This window comes from Somniosus microcephalus, chromosome 4 (genome assembly GCF_052327205.1).
Source record: "Somniosus microcephalus isolate GS21.2 chromosome 4, FLI_Smic_1.0, whole genome shotgun sequence".
In the NCBI taxonomy this organism is placed as follows: domain Eukaryota; kingdom Metazoa; phylum Chordata; class Chondrichthyes; order Squaliformes; family Somniosidae; genus Somniosus; species Somniosus microcephalus.
Window position 1 is genome coordinate 337454931 of NC_140990.1, and position 12716 is coordinate 337467646.

The 12716-nt window shown below is 43.5% G+C and overlaps 1 protein-coding gene across 20 annotated transcripts in view; it reads left to right on the forward strand.

Annotated features, from left to right (window-relative positions):
• Nucleotides 1-12716, forward strand: part of neb (nebulin) — a 347384-nt gene that overhangs the window by 35048 nt on the left and 299620 nt on the right. For all 20 annotated transcript variants that reach the window (XM_085986921.1, XM_085986920.1, XM_085986925.1 and 17 more), the window contains 8 exons: nucleotides 821-922; nucleotides 3351-3458; nucleotides 4051-4167; nucleotides 5955-6056; nucleotides 6145-6252; nucleotides 6356-6460; nucleotides 10232-10330; nucleotides 10866-10970. In XM_085986921.1, coding sequence (XP_085843047.1) covers nucleotides 821-922; nucleotides 3351-3458; nucleotides 4051-4167; nucleotides 5955-6056; nucleotides 6145-6252; nucleotides 6356-6460; nucleotides 10232-10330; nucleotides 10866-10970 — 846 coding nt within the window. The remainder of the gene's footprint in view (nucleotides 1-820; nucleotides 923-3350; nucleotides 3459-4050; nucleotides 4168-5954; nucleotides 6057-6144; nucleotides 6253-6355; nucleotides 6461-10231; nucleotides 10331-10865; nucleotides 10971-12716) is intronic.

Sequence of the window (12716 nt, forward strand, 5' to 3'; positions counted from 1 at the left end):
ATAGAAATTGTTACTTCTTGGAGTGCTGATCCCAGTGCTACAGGCCTTTTACTGCGCTTAGTCAATATTTTTTTAAAAAGCTTTCAACAAGTAAATACCATTACACTTAATGACCAGGCAGAATTACCTGCCAGTCAGGATTTGCAGCCAGATTGAATTGAAACACTCCTCAATGGTGTCTTAAGTGAACAGGTACTGGCATTGTGGGAGTTAACACTTTACTTTCCAATATCAAGTGGACTACTTCTTCCTTCTGGAGAACAGCAGATCTGCTTCTGGCAAAGCATGCCCAGGGGACAATTGCACTGACAGGAGTGTCTTTTACATTAATTACACCACTGGCAGACACTAATCAGGGAGATGGAGCTATCAGATCTGTGCCACCCTCGTTAATCTCCATCCTGTCTCTGGCATTTTGGCATCTAATTATTAGGAAAATTTGAGTATTTTAATAATAGCTCGAATAAATATTCATCCCAGCATTATATTTCAACTGATTGGAGCACACGGGGAACATGAACCTTATCCACATTGAATCAATCGAACAAGAAACCATCTCAGTCATATTTAATAACTAAAAATTCCATTGTAATTCTTTTGCACACCAGAAGAATTACCGTGGTGAAATATCTCTGGGATTGATTCGGAGATCTGTTAGATTTGGGTGATTTTCCGACTGTGTTTTTAATCGGCTCCCTTTGTAGTTTTGGCATTCATGTTGCACATGACTTACCAATATCTGGTGGCAAACTGCCTGATTACCCAAATATAGTCGAAAACGGAGATAATCAAAATAATACGGCCTTCCATTTCCTTACAGACTAAATACCGCAAAGACTACAACAAAGATAAGGGCAAGTGGAGCCAGACACCTTGTTATGATGTTGCAGTTGCACGAATGAACTCTGACAATTTGAGCGCAGTAAGTGCTTGTTCCAAAACTCGTCCAGCTACTTCTTTAAGATATCTTAAGGCGAAAGAACGAAGATGAGGGAGTTGGTCAGTGTGCTGCCCAGCAAATAAACCCGGAGATTCAATCTCCTGTCTATGCCGATTAGCTGGCCTCAGGTGAGGTGAAGTTAGTGGTGCTGCAATTCATCTCAGGGGAACAACAGCTGAAAGTTATCCCATCTCCATCATTATCCAGAGACCCTTGCTGGAAAGTGAGCACCTGTGGAAAAAGAAAGACTTGCATTTATATAGCCCCTTTCACGACTACCGGATGTCTCAAAGTACTTTACATCCAATGAAGTACTATTTGAATTGGAGTCACTGATGTAATGTGGGAAATTTGCACTCAGCAAGGTCCCACAAACAGCAATGTGATAATGACCAGATAATCTTGTTTTTTGTTATGTTGGTTGAGGGATAAATATTGGGCCAGGACACCGAGGATAACTCCCCTGCTCTTCTTCAAAATAGCGCCATGGGACCTTTTACGTCCACCCGAGAGAGCAGACAGGGCCTCAGTTTAACGTCTCATCCGAATGACGGCACCTCTGACAATGCAGCACTCCCTCAGCATTGCACTGGAGTGTCAGCCTAGCTTTATGTGCTCAAGTCCCTGGAGTGGGACTTGAACCCACAACCTTCTGACTCAGGAGTGAGTGTGTTACCCACTGAGCCACAGCTGACACGGTAGCTCAGTTAAGTCAATTAAGGACAGGATTGGCTTGACTGTGGCACCCCCCACAGGTGAATAGCCTACCAAGCTTGACTTTGTGCGACAGTGTAAAACCGGTGATAGTGAGTTGGCAGGGCCGTTTTACAACTCTCCCGATTTTTAGTCCCATTGACTTCAATGGCGCAGAAGCACCGAGGCCATATTTGCAACTGGGCCGAATTCTGGTAGATGAAACTCAATACAGATAAATGCAAGGGTTATAAACTAGAGGAAAAAATGGGGGGGGGTGCGGGGGTTAACCAAATAAATTCTATCAAACTAGCTGGAAGAGATCTGAGAGAGACAGTAGACTCAAAAGTTAAGTTTAAGTGCATCGGCAATCAAAACTAGTCCGGGAGACCGCATTGACCATGCTTATATTACCTGGTACATCACCTACCTTTTACAAGACGTGATCGCCACCTCAGCCAGGAACTGGTCCAGCTCTCTTTTGAAGGTATGCAGCAAGACAGCGCTCACCGCACGAGCCGGCAGCCTGTTCCAAATATCTCCTCTCCTCTAGGTAAAGAAGAACCGCCTAACATTTAAGCTAGCCTTACCCTTTCATAATTTATACGCAGGACCATGGGTCTTAACCAATCTATCAAATTGAAATAATCTATGAATAGAAATGCAACCTAGTCTTTTAACAATTTTATATACCTTTATCAAATCAGCCCAGAGTCTATGGCCCCAATATTTACAGGGAGGCAATAGGGGAGCGTGGTTGCAGGGAGGAAAAACCCCAGAATCCCGGGGACGTGGAGGTCCCGATGAAATAAATGGCAGGATTTCATTATCATTTTTTAATTATTTTTCCCACCTGCCAGGTGGGAAAGCCAGCGACAGAAGGCCGCAGATCGTGGGGTGGGCGTGGGGTGGGTGAGGGCGGAGGGGGTGGTTGGACTGGCAATCGGGAGGGAGATAAAGATCATGGGTTGAAGGGGGGGGGTCAGCAGAACGTGGGGCAGAAGTCTCAGGATCGTGGGTTTGGAGGGGAGGTTGATCGGCCGATCATGGCAGCGAGGAGAGGTCACGATCGGTAGAAGGTTTACTTGAGGGGTCGGGGGGGGGGGGAGCACTCCTGCTCCTGCTCCACCTGGCCCACAATCAGTGCTCTAAAAACCACTTAACCTTCTGCAGCCGGCAGCTCCAGTCTCCATTTCGCTGCCAGATTTCCCGAGCCCTGGGAAACCCGGCCGGCAACCCCGTTAAACTGTGGAAGCCTGATTTAAATATTAAAACGATGTGTCCTGCCTCTCCAAGACGCGACACAGACACGCAACTCAACCCGCTGCCGTAAAAATGGCGGCAGTCGCGTACACGGTGGTTCGTTGGGGGGGTTATTGTAGACTCCCATGTGTCTTTAAAGCGAACCAACTTTTAAGTCTTTCTGAGTAACTAAGGTTTAAGCTGAGAATCAATCGCGGGGCCTTCCTCTGAACCTTTTCCAAAAGCCTCCATATATAACCCACCATATGAGGGAAGCAAAACTGGAGGTAGTATTCTAAATACTGGTACAAGGACAAGATGGTGGGGCTTTGTTTTATATTGAATAGTCCTGTTAATACAACCCAATACCCTATTTGCTTTGGATGTGTCTTCTCAGCTCCAGTCATGAACCTTCAGAGGATTATTAACTATCTAAAACATCTGCTTTGTTTATGTTTTCTCCTTTTAAATTTAGAAAAAATACAGTGCGGACTATGAGGAAATGAAAGACCATATTTACTTCATGCAGACTGAAACACCAGAATATAAAGCCAATAAGTGTGCTAAGAATGCTACTAGCCCGGTAGGTGATTTACAATTAATCACGTTCATCTTATATACCCGCTGCCAATTACTTTTTATTTAAAACTGATTAATGCCTCTGCTGAAACACGGAGAGGAATGCAAGACAATCAAAAGATATGAATGAAATGGCACTTTAAGTAACCCAGGACTGAAGTTTTGATTTGTCAAAACTCATCTGAAAAGGAAATTGAATCGATACGGTCAGTTTTCTAGGTTCACAATTGCATTGCAGCAAATATGAATGGTTAGGCACGGGGAAAAGTTGATTTTTGGTGGGATTAAGTTTCATGGGACGTGTCTTCTGGTAGGTTGAGTGCATTGTCAAGATTAAATTCTGAATATTTTGTTAATATTATCCTGTGTGGTTTAAAAAAAAAATTTTTTTTTTGGTGGGGGGCCAGGAGGGCCCGAAATTGGTCCTTGGGCCTCATTTCAATAAATTGGGCGAACTGTCGGCGCCTATTGCGCCCCCCACAGGCAGCTCGCCCATCTCCGAAAACAAATTTCGGGCCGCTGCATCACAAACCACTTACCCCATCAGCGGAAGAATTTAAGTCCCGCTCATCGTTTACATGTTTTTGCTTCTTTAGATAAAATACAGAGCGGATTACGAGAAGACCAAAGACAAAACGGGCTACAACACCCTGCCTGCTACAGAAAACCCTCTGCTGCAACAATTGAAGCTGGCTGGGAAATCAGCGAGCGATGTAAGTGATTCCAACAACAACGTGCCGACACACAGCACCCTTAACGCAGTTAACATCACATGACACTTGGGTAGGGGACCGAGAAAATAAACAACAAGAATAAAGGAACAGGTAACAAGCCATAGAAGAGCAAAATATTGCCGATGCTGGAAATCTGAAATAAAAACAGAAAATGCTGGAAGCACTCAGCAGGCCAGGCAGCATTTGTGGAGAGAGAAACAGAGTTAACGTTTCAGGTCAAAAACAAGCCATGGTGTGAGAGGTAGGAGAGGTGGCCGAAGGCTTGGTGGAGAGAGAAGTGGAGAGATAGAGAGGTTTAGGGATTGACTTTCAGAAAGTGCAGCTTAAGCAGCTGAAGGCTCTGCCATTTTCAGAAGGCCTTTGATAAAGTCCCACATAAGAGGTTAGTGTGCAAAATTAAAGCACATGGGATTGGGGGTAATATACTGGCATGGATTGAAAATTGGTTAACAGACAGGAAACAGAGAGTAGGAATAAATGGGTCTTTTTCGGGGTGGCAGGCGGTGACTAGTGGGGTACCGCAGGGATCAGTGCATGGGCCCCAGCTATTCACAATGATTTGGATGAGGGAACCAAATGTAATATTTCCAAGTTTGCTGATGACACGAAACTAGGTGGGATTGCGAGTTGTGAGGAGGATGCAAAGAGGCTTCAAAGCGATTTAGACAAGTTAAGTGAGTGGGCAAATACATGGCAGATGCAGTATAACGTGGATAAATGTGAAGTTATCCACTTTGGTAGGAAAAACAGAAAGGCAGTGTATTATTTAAATGGTGATAGATTGGGAAATGTTGATGTACAAAGGGACCTGGGTGTCCTTGTACACCAGTCACTGAAAGCAAACATGCAGGTGCAGCAAGTAGTTAGGAAGGCAAATGGTATGTTGGCCTTCATTGCAAGAGGATTTGAGTACAGGAGCAAGGATGTCTTACTACAGTTATACAGGGCCTTGGTGAGACCACACCTGGAGTACTGTGTGCAGTTTTGGTCTCCTTACCTAAGAAAGAATATACTTGCCATAGAGGGAGTGCAGCGAAGGTTCACCAGACTGATTCCTGGGATGGCAGGACTGTCGTATGAGGAGAGATTGGGTCGACTAGGCCTGTATTCACTAGAGTTTAGAAGAATGAGAGGGGATCTCATTGAAATGTGTAAATTTCTGACAGGGCTAGACAGACTGGATGCAGGGAGGATGTTTCCCCTGGCTGGGGGGGGTCTAGAACGAGGGGTCACAGTCTCAGGATACGGTGTAGGACATTTAGGACTGAGATGAGGAGAAATTTCTTCACTCAGAGGGTGGTGAACCTGTGGCATTCTCTACCACAGAAGGCTGTGGAGGCCAAGTCACTGAATATATTTAAGAAGGCGATAGCTAGATTTCTAGACACGAATGGCATCAAGGGGTATGGGGAGAGAGCGGGAATATGGCATTGAGATAGAGGATCAGCCATGATCATATTGAATGGCAGAACAGGCTCGAAGGGCTGAATGGCCTACTCCTGCTCCTATTTTTCTATGTTTCTATGTTAACAGTGGGATGAAGGTGGTGGGGTGGGGGGGTGGGTACATTGCGCGGGAGGTGCAAAAAGGCCAGAGAGGCCGGAAGCATATGGGAGGGGAGGCAAAGTTGGAGGAGGTTACTGAGATAGGGTAGGGGTAAAGCCATGGAGGGATTTGAAGAGAGGGTGAGCACTTTGACTTCTACTGGGTATCAAATATGTAAATTCTGTTCTGCAAACCTGCCACTAGTTCCTTTGTTTTTGCAGAGACTGTACAAGAAAGCTTATGAGCAGGCTCGCGGGAAAAGCATTAACTACTGCGATACTCCAAAGTTCAAAACTGACAAAGTGCTGACGGATCTCACTGACGTAAGAACTGCAGTTATTTATCGACCTCGGGTTTAAAGTTCATATTTGAACTGGGCTGTCATCATTATTATGGATTTCTCCATTTTAGGTTAAATATAAGCAGCAATATGACAATAATATCAAGGGCCATTATATTGGCAGCCATGAGGATCCATACATGCTTCACTGTTCGAAGATTGAAGCAATGAAAAGCGATGTAAGTAAACAAAACTTAGTTTGATACCAATTAATAAATTGCTAATGGCGTGCCTTGTTGCCTCTGCAGTATAAATAATATTATATTCTCTTTATTTTTAAAGAAAAATTATAAGGCAGACTATGAACTGGATAAAGGAAGCTGCTATTTCCCTCAAACTGTTACTCCAGAGTATGAAGCTATGAAGAACTGTTACAAGTGTAAAGACGTAAGTGTCTAAAAATTGTTCTATCACAAACACCTCAATTCGACCACATGGCCAAGAATTCTCATTGTCAATTCACAAATCCAAGACTTAACATTGTCCAGTTAGAGATCATATTGCTGCCAGGTGTAGATTTAAACAACCAATCACTAAAGCATATGGAGATTCAACAATTGGTCACAGGTAATATCAACTGACTCCGCCGCAACAACAACAACAGCTTGCATTTATAGAGCGCCTCAACGTCCCAAAGCGCTTCACAGGAGCGTTATCAAACATCGCTTGACACCGAGCCACATAAGAGGGTATTAAGGCAGGTGACTAAAAGCTTGGTCAAGAGGTAGGTTTTAAAAAAATGTCTTAAAAGAGGAGAGAGAGGTAGAGAGGCGGAGAGATTTAGGGAGGGAATTCCAGAGCTTCGGGCCGAGGCAGCTGACGGCACGGCCGCCAGTGGTGGATCAATGAAAATCAGGGATGCACAAGAGGCCAGAATTGGCAAGAGATATAGATCAGACAATGTGGCATTTGATTGTATTCTGAAAATTAAAAAAAGCAGCAATAGAGAATAGTCAATTGGGGGAGAATTGTTTTATTTGCTATGACTTTGCAAATGCAATTGAAAAGATCATGCTTACAATTTTGCTATATATAGTGATCAGAGTAAATCTCCTATAGTGATGAGATTGATGAGAAAATAAATGATTGATGTTTGATGAGGCATTCCAAATATGATTGTGGCTCATGGAATCAAAATCGGAATTTGGATTAGATTTTTTGTCTGGGCAATACAAAGCAGGAGAGAACGACAATCACTATTTTTCATGTTTGCAAAATTTATTAAGGGTTAATCTTCTGACCACAGTGCTTCTCCAAATCTTCAACCTCTCTTACACCTACTGATGATAGGGGAGGAATACCTAATTGAGTTGGAGAGCTGAAAACTATTCAAGGAGTAAAGAAAAGCTTAGAACCAACAACAAAACAACAACTTGTACTTAACATAAGAAATAGGAGCAGGAATAGACCACTTGGCCCCTCGAGCCTGCTCCGCCATTCAATAAGACCATGGCTGATCTTGGGCTCAAAGTCACTTCCCCGCCCGCTCCCCATAACCCTTCACTGCCTTATCTTGCAAAAATCCGTCTATCTCCACTTTAAATGTATTTAATGACCCAGCCTCCACGGCTCTCTGGGGCAGAGAATTCCACAGATTTACGACCCTCTGAGAGAAGAAATTCCTCCTCATCTCAGTTCTAAAAGGGCGACCCTTTATTCTGAAACTATGCCCCCGAGTTCTAGATTTCCCCATGAGGGGAAACATCCTCTCTGCATCTACCCTGTCAAGCCCCCTCAGTATCTTATATGTTTCAATAAGATCACCTCTCATTCTTCTAAACTCCAATGAGTATAGGCCCAACCTGCTCAACCTTTCCTCATAAGTCAACCCCCTCATCTCTGGAATTAACCCAGTGAATCGTCTCTGAACTGCCTCCAATGCAAGTATATCCTTCCTTAAATAAGGAGACCAAAACTGTACGCAGTACTCCAGGTGTGGTCTCACCAATACCCTGTACAGTTGTAGCAGGACTTCCCTGTTTTTATACTCCAACCCCTTTGAAATAAAGGCCAACATTCCATTTGCCTTTTTGATTACTTGCTGTACCTGCATGCTAACTTTTTGTGTTTCGTGCACAAGGACCCCCAGGTCCCTCTGAACTGTAGCATTTTGTAATCTCTCTCCTTTTAAATAATATAATTTGCTTTTTTATTTTTCCTGCCAAAGTGTATAACATCACACTTTCCCACATTACACTCCATCTGCCAAATGTCTGTCCACTCACTTAGCCTGTCTATATCCCTTTGCAAGTTCTTTGAGTCCTCTGCACAACTTGCTTTCCCACCCATCTTTGTATCATCCACAAACTTGGCTACATTACACTCGGTCCCTTCATCCAAGTCATTAATGTAGATTGTGAATAGTTGAGGCCCCAGCCAGTCCCTGTGGCACCTCACTAGTTACTGTTTGCCAACCGTAAAATTGCCCATTTATCCTGACTCTCTGCTTTCTGTTAGTTAGCCAATTCTCTATCCATGCTAATATATTACCCCCAATTCCATGAGCGCTTATCTTATGCTGTAACCTTTTATGTGGCACCTTATCGAATGCCTTCTGGAAATCCAAATACACCACATCCACTGGTTCACCTTTGTCCACCCTGCTCGTTACATTGTTTATATAACACCTCTAACGTAGTAAAATATCCCAATGAACCATCTTTACTCGGGTCAGTAAGCTAGAATTGGTAATCCCCACAACACCACATGATTCTAATATTTAGAGCATTAGGCCCAGGGCCCAGTGAACTTTGTTTAAAACCATTATTCTTTCTACGGTTGCTCAATCCCATTTGTTTTGTTATGTCCTTTCTGACCCAGAGAAGAACAGCTGTGCAAAATACAATACTAGATGTTCCAAAGGTCACTTGTTGCGAGTGATAATCACTTATAATGGGTTAAATCAATGTCACTTACTTTGATGAATGCTGCTCTTGAAAATAAACACAGCCCCCGCATTTTTTTTAATGGGCGTATCTGTGCCTTTCTTTACAGTTATTCCTTAAGTTTTGCTGATGTTCACAGTTCTATAATATATCCAAGCCTAAATCTGTTTACCTTGTGTAGATTCTTATTTATCCTGAAGGAATGGCCTCTATACTGTGCAGTTCTTGACTGTGCCCCTTCATGTCCGGCTATTTGCATTACAAGTTTTTATGAGCACAGCACCACCTGGAGGACAGAGTGTAATCCGACTGATTTGGGAGATAACTTCATCTTGCGATATGCAGAAAAGCTAATTTTGTTTTTTACATCAACTAGATTCTTTTGGCAAATACATCAAAACATGATGCGATTACACGTTTACAACATAGTTGGATAGAAAAAATACTTGTGGTGAAGAATAATTTGCATAATTAGCACACTTTTCTATGTTGTACCACAACAGTGGACTTGTTAGGGAAACCTAACCCCGCCAGAATATAGTCAAGTTCCTCCCCGAGAGGAGTGGTATCACTAGAATTTAATGGAAGTGTTGGGGCACCCAATCGAAATGGCCTTTACTTGCTTTGGACTTCCTCATGATCTAATCCATTCCCGAGCCAGATACAGGCAGGTGATCTCCACTCAGCCCAAGTTGTGCATTTAAGAACATAAGAACATAAGAAATAGGAGCAGGAGTAGGCCAATCGGCCCCTCGAGCCTGCTCCGCCATTCAATAAGATCATGGCTGATCTGATCCTAACCGCCAATCTACTATCACAGAACCATCTCCTGAATCTAACAGAATTAGACACACGAACTAGGAGCAGGATCAGGCTACATGGCCCCTGGGCCCGCTCCGCTACCCACAGGGCCATGACCGATCCAAACCTAGACTCATGTCCAAATTCCTGCCCGCTCCCCATAACCCTTTATTCCCTTTACTTCTAGGAAACTGTCTATTTCTGTTTTAAATTTATGTAATGATGTAGCTTCTACAGCTTTTTGGGGCAGCATATTCCATGGACCTACCACCCTCTGAGTGAAGTAGTTCCTCCTCATCTCAGTTTTGAAAGAGCAGCCCCTTATTCTAAGACTATGCCCCCTAGTTCTAGTTTCACCCATCATCGGGAACATCCTCCCCGCATCCACCCGATCCAAACACCTGAATGAAGGGGGGATAATGGTTTGAAGTATGTTTGTTCTGACCTCATGTTTAATCTGTTTGAATTACAGAATGTCTATAAATTGCCTCCTGATAGAATCAAGTTTACTCAAGTGGCTGATTCTCCAGTGATGCTGCAAGCCCAGGTCAATGCTAAGCAGCTGAGTGATGTGAGTATCTGCAAACACTCCAGGTTTCTTGCAGGTGTTGTTGGTGATGTTCAGTTCTCCCGGGTTTGACCCTGTGATTCTTGCATATTCCATTTGGAAAGCACTGCCGACACTGGATCTAAGCAGTTGTACAATTTCAAATGTAAATGTAACCCCAAAAGTAGACCTAAGCGTATAATTATGTTCTCCACTTTACTTTTGTGCTAAACTTAGTGAGCTGAAGAACATATAATCTATATTCAGTTAAGAAAGGTAGGCTTGCATTGATATGGCATCTTTCAGTTTTGTATTGTAAATCGGACGTGCTGGAACCTGCTGAAAATAAAAAATAATCCAACTGATACCAGGCAGTCATAAATACATATCATAGGTGGGATATGCCATCAAGTCACATTGAATTTTATTTTTGTATTCAATGTTTTTCAAAAGATTGTGTCCTACTGTTTGGTGACGTGTGAAGTTTTTTTTGTAAGTTGTACAATATTGATTCAACATGTGTTTACCACCGCTGACTTCATGTTATCCTTTTTCACAGCTAAACTACAAAGCAAAGTATGAGAAGGAAAAGTTCAAATGTACTATTCCCCACGATGGTCCCTTTTTCATCCAGTCAAGAGTGAATGCCTACAATCTAAGTAATGTGAGTACTTAGTGCTTCAGATTCATCCTCTTAAACAGGCTTTCCTTCTGTGCGAGTTTATTTTAAGCAGAGAGTCACTTTCGGGATTTCTGACTATGTCACCATGAGTGGATTTTGGGTTACTTTATATCAAAAAAGGCTACTGTTTTGTTAAATCCTGCTCTGAAGCAATTAAAATGACCATAGCAGCCAGAGAATAAGGGAGGGGTGAGTGGGGGCAGGTGGGGGTGTGGGGTGTGGCAGGGGTGGGGGGGTGGTGAGGGCAGGGTGGGCACGCAGGAAGAAAGAAGAACCAGCTTGTGGACAGTTGCTACTCACATACCACTTTGAATTGAGTTAATTGATTCATTCCAGATCCATTGAGAAAGGAAAAAGAAAAGAAAGACTTGCATTTATATAGCACCTTTCACAACCACCAGACGTCCCAAAGCACTTTACAGCCAATGAAGTACTTTTTGAAGTGTAGTCACTGTTGTAATGTAGGAATTGAAGTTAATTTTCACCTTCACCACCTTCAATGGGATGAAAATTGGGCAGGCTCTACAATGGACGATCAACCTGTTCCACCAGATGATCCCCAGATGGCGCAGGTGCAAATTATATCAAGAGAGTCCCATTCATTTCAAGAATAGCAGAAGATGGTTTCTAGTAACCTGGGGGAGTGGGCGTGGGGGGAGATAATAAACTTGATTGGCAGCTTTCTGGCCAACCCCAGACAAGGGGAGGGATCAGGGACCAAGCCCCAACATACTGTAGGACAGGAAACAGATGAACAAAGACCCAGATGTTGGTAAGTTAGTTGGTGAGGTTTACTGAGAGGGCACATTGCAAAAAACACAATGGCCCAGAAATTCGGGTCGGGGGCTTCCCGCGGGTGTAAGCCCCCGACCTGCACTCACCTAGCGCGCCGGCCGTTGTGCTGTGGACCCCCGTGGGATTCCGATCCTGGGCCTGCTCCAACTGTCGGCGCGCAGTGCCTGCGTATCCCGGGGCGCAGTTAGTGCGATGCGTCCCCTGGGATCACGTGGACCATGGGGAGCCAATCGGAGCAGGGAATCCTTCATTCATAAGTTTGACAGGAAGGGCTGTCAAACTTATAAATACTATAAGCCCCAAAACATCACTAAATCTTCAAATAATTTTTTTTTAAATCACATTTTTAAAATAAACTATAAATTACATGAAATAACTATTTTAAACAATAATTTAAATTTTTGAAAAAAAATAATGTTATTTTCTAACGGGACTAAAAATAAACTTACCTTTCTTTGAAGTATTTAAAAATAATAAACCTGTGGAAAAAATGTTTTAATTTTAATTAATTCACCACTTACCTTGTAAAAAGCAAGCCTTACGCCTGCTTTTTACATGTGTAACTTTTGGAGACTTACCCGCCCGGGAAAACCTGCAAAAAAAAGTAAGTTCGATGCGCACGCGCAGCCTCTCCTCTTGCGTTCGACCTCTGAACCCCTCCTTTCAGGGGAACGGAAGCGCCGGTTTCCCGCGCATGCGCAATGCATGCAGGAAACCGGCACTTCCATTGGGCCTACGGGTGAGTACCCCGTGCGTACTCACCCGTGGGGACACGAAGTTCTGGGCCAATATCCAGTTCAGACCACAAGGGGGGGCTATTGAGAATATGCCCCCAGATTACGCTATCATTCTACACATCCCCCAGTCTGACATTACACCTTTCCTGAGTGCTTGCTGTTTTTAATCAATCTCTCATGTTCTGCCTTGGATTCT